The sequence below is a fragment of the Neomonachus schauinslandi genome, chromosome 16 (assembly GCF_002201575.2).
Source record: "Neomonachus schauinslandi chromosome 16, ASM220157v2, whole genome shotgun sequence".
NCBI classification, from domain to species: domain Eukaryota; kingdom Metazoa; phylum Chordata; class Mammalia; order Carnivora; family Phocidae; genus Neomonachus; species Neomonachus schauinslandi.
The window spans coordinates 32,648,623-32,652,786 of NC_058418.1; the positions used below are offsets into that span (position 1 = coordinate 32,648,623).

The 4,164-nt window shown below is 57.8% G+C and overlaps 1 protein-coding gene across 1 annotated transcript in view; it reads right to left on the minus strand.

Moving 5' to 3' along the window:
• Positions 1-849: 849 nt before the first annotated feature.
• CCDC102A (coiled-coil domain containing 102A) overlaps positions 850-4,164 on the minus strand; it is a 13,276-nt gene continuing 9,961 nt past the window's right edge. The window contains exons 7-8 of the mRNA XM_021704405.1: positions 3,473-3,576; positions 850-1,247 (exon numbers count right to left, since the gene is read on the minus strand). Of these exons, the coding sequence (XP_021560080.1) occupies positions 1,118-1,247; positions 3,473-3,576 (234 nt within the window). The 3' untranslated portion in view covers positions 850-1,117. The remainder of the gene's footprint in view (positions 1,248-3,472; positions 3,577-4,164) is intronic.

The following is a 4,164-nucleotide window of genomic DNA, read 5'->3' on the forward strand; positions in this document are numbered from 1 at the left end:
GCCACCTCAACCTGCAGATGCGAAAACGTATGCTATTGTGTTCTGAATAACAGTTTCCACTGGATTTAATATAAATCTGCTGGTTATAGAGGGTTTAGAAATTAAGCAGCAAAAATAAAATTAAAATTACCTGCAATTTCATTACCTAGAGCAGAGCTGGGGGAAAGATAAAAGAATTTATTATTTACTTTGTTTATGCCTACCTCTGGTCGCCTGAACTTCATCCCTTGTGACAGAGCCCATCTGGCAAATACCTCCTCTCCTAGGCATACGTTCGAGCATTTCAATAACAACTAACCTTTACTGAGTTCCAGATGAACTCAGCTTATTCTCATGATAGCTGTAGGAGACGCCTCAATTTAGAGATGGAGAAACTGAGGCTTAGAGAGGTCAAGTCACTTCCCCATGGTTGCACAGCCAGTGAGGGGCAGCAGCAGAGATTTGAATTCATCCAGTGCAGAACTGCAGCCTCCTCTCCTCCAGATTAGACACACACCATACCTTTTCCTTCCCCTCACAGAAGCCGGATTCCAGACCACTGAGCAGCTCAGGTGTTCATCCATTCATTCTTTCTCACATTTGTTCATTTAGCAAGTCACTTGACGTTCCGGAACTCAGGTTGGGTGCCAGACGCAGGCTGATGCTGTCCCCTACACCACCTGCCCATATCTGCCACACTCTCAAGGACTCTGCCCCGAGAACCCAAACTCCATTTATTACAAAAGACTGGGTTTATCACATTGTACTGTAAACAGCTCCACCTGATCCCCAAGGTTCAGAGAGGCAGCCTGGGTCCCCCACAGTCCCCTTTGACATCCCCCTCACCCCTGCACGAAGGTCCTGGGTGGATGGGGGTGCTGAGACTGGGCTTTGGAGTGGTCCTGTGTTCATAAGACCAAATGGGTCCAAGGATCCCGCGCACATATATAAAATATACACATATAATGTATACATAGGCCATGGCTTCCCTTCCACAGGGTGTTGCTGGGGTGGGGCCACTGGCGCCCACCCTGGCAGAGGCAGGGAGCACAGGCAGCTTCATCGGTCCGAGCAGCCGGTCAGCCCGGGCACCCAGGGGCCTGCGGCCACAGGCCAGTCCTGTCCGGCCCTGGGAGCTCTAGGCCACCTGGATCTGCAGGTCCTCGTCCTCATCCAGGTCGCTGGCTCCGTCCCCGGCCTCCTCGGCGCCGAAGCGAGCGCTTCGGATCTTCCCGAAGAGGGGGGCATTCTGCTGCTGCCTGCGGAGCCTGTGGGGCCGGGTGACAGGAGGGTCGGGGGCAGTCAGTCGATCACTGGTGCTGCAAGCAGCTCAGCCCTTCCCTAGCATGTCCCTGCTGCCAGGCGCCAGCTGGGGCCCTTCCCCTCCAGTACCTGATGTCACAGCATCCTCCCAGAGGCTGCTAAGATGTCGGGGTTGTTACTGTCACCCTCGTTTGACAGACAAGGAAACTGAGGCACAGAGCAGTCAAGTGATTTGTCCATCCCCCCAGACAGCAGGGAGTGAGGATGGGCTCTGCCGTGGGCTGGAGCCGGAGAGGTGAAGCAGCCACTTGAGGTCACCCTGCTAGGATTCGAACCCACGCCAGGCTCCAAAGACCACAGAGAGAGAGTTTGGGGGTCGGGGGCCTGAGGTCCCCTATCCCCCCCCCAAGCCATGGAAGTGAGAAAGGGCTCCGCCCTAGTTCTTCCCCACACTGAGATTCCTAAAGCCCAAATTTACGAGGGCTGCTGGAGGAAATGCCCATCCCCCAGCAGAGTGGCCGCCTTGGCTCCATCTTACTGGAAGGCATGAATTATTTACACGGCAGGGAGGGGGCCAGGCGGGGGCCTCCATTACTGGGCCGTGATTTAGTGAGCTGTCCCCGGAACATTAAAGCACAAAAAGTTGGAAAATAAAACGAGGCGGCGGTCCTGGGCAGCCCTGGCCTCCCCCCGTTGGAAGGACTTGGGAGGTACAGCCTGCCTGCCCATTTTGGAATGAATGTGGCCGAAGGACGTGGCCAACTCTGCGGTAAAGCCCGGGGCTCGGCGGCCTCTGAGGGCTGTCCCCTGAGGGGTGTGTGTGTGTGTGTGTGTGTGTGTGTGTGTGCGCGTGCAGAGTGGGCAGCGCTGGTTAGACACGGAGTCTGACCTGCACTCACGCCTGGGCCCCCATGCAGCATTTTATGGGCATCATCCCAGGCAGATGGGGAAACTGAGGCCAGGTTGGCCATGTCACACAGCTGTTAGGCCTGGCTCCACGGCCTGTATTCCCAGCCACAGAAACTCAGCACACGGCAGTGCACAGTATATGCTCCGGAAATCGGGGTGCTGGTGGCCGGGGGGGGGCGATCCAGCCGGACCACCCGCCAGATGTGTGGCCGTGGAGACCCTCACCCTCTTAAGGCCTTACTTTCCTTGTCTGCCAGCTTCCTAGAAAAAAATAGCTTCCACTTCCCTTCTCTCATGGGAGAGGGATTCTTGGTGGGACCCAAATGTAAGTCCCCCCCTGCCCCACAGCCCCCAGCTGCTCCCCAGGGGGGGAAGTAGCAACAGCACTTATGACATGCCCCATGCTTTTACAAGCACTGAATTCTCACAATAAGAGGCAAGACCTGTATCGTCCCCATTTTACAGATGAGGAAATGGACACAGAGAGATCAAGCGAGTGGCCCCAGACCACACAGACCACTTCCACAGCTCTTCAGTGCAGATTCCCACCCACCGGGGGAGTCTGGCTGCAGAGCCCACGTCGCTCTATTCTCTGACATCAGAGGACGCGAGTCTGAGGGCCTGGCACGGGCCTGGCACAGGAAGTCAGCACAGTGGTCCTGACGCCCCTGGCTGGTGGGGTGCGTGTGGAATAAGGAGGGCCTTGGACTTGGCTCTCTGTCACCTCATGGGCCTAGGGAGAGTGCAGGGAGTGGGGTACCGCAGAGTTTTGGGATGGGGTGGTCAGGGGAGGGGGAGAGAGTGTGCTGGGTGGGTCCCCCAGAGACCCTGCGGTCCTCCCTCATGAAGGCTGCAGCTGGCGGATTGGGCCTACCATCAGGGCTGGGGCTCCCCCGCGCATCCCTGCCTTCCCATTGCTCAGATCCCAGCTGGCCCAGGGACCCTGGGGGCTGCTTATTCTTCCTGTCCATGACTCCCCAGACCCTTTGGCCCCGCCCACTGCCCCACCTTGGACCTGCCCTCTTTGGCCCCCCTTCCTTCCCTCTCACCACCCTCCCACCGGCCAGCCAGCCAGTCACACACAGATGATTCCAGGGCTCTCAGCTGGTCTCTTCCTGCACTCCCCTTCCCTGGTTTCCTGGCCTTGGCCCTTCCTGCCTGGATGGGACAGGGTTCTGGCCCCAGGGGTCCCGGATCTCTTCCTTCGATGCCTTCCCCGCTAGCCTGGGCTGGGGCTCCAACCTTGACCGGGAGGAAGTCTCTCCCTGCCCTGCTTCTGTGTCCGGCCAGGGCGTCCTCCCCACCAGGGCGGCACGCCCACCTGGACTGCAGATGCTCCAGCTGCACTTGTAGGTTCTCGCTCAGTTCTGTTTGCTCGTCCAGCGACCGCTGCAGCTTCCGTGCCTGGTTGTGGGCCTCGTCCAGCTGGTGGGGGGGCAGGGCCAAGAGCGTGAAGGTCACCTTGGGTCAGCCTGGCCGTCTACCCAGGACCAGCGCCTCCCGCCATTCCTCTGCCTTTCCCAAGAGCAGTCCCTGTCTGTTCTTTGAGGCCCAGACCAAGGCACACTTCCTCCAAGGAAGCATGCCTTTGCCCCTCACCATTCCTGCTGCCCCTGCCTTCCAAATCTACACATCTTCGGACACCCCAAGCCACTGATCCAGCCATCAACCTGCCTGCCCGTCTCTCCCCATGGGTCTGTTCATCTGACCATTCATCTGTGGAATGACGTCTGCCCATGGAGATGCTTACCTACCTACTCACCACTGCTTATTCTACTCAGCTACCCATTCACCCCATCTATCTGCTTCCACTCTCCCAGACACACCTATCATCCCATCTGTCCATCCTTTTGTCCTTCTCCCTGTCCATTCATCCTTCTACCCGCTGATCCAGTTTAGTTATCTAGCCATCTTTCCACTGTCCACACAGTCCTCTATTTTCCTGTACATCTGTATACTCATCTGTCATTCATCCACCCCCCCCCCCCCCCCCCCCCCCCCCCCCCCCCCCCC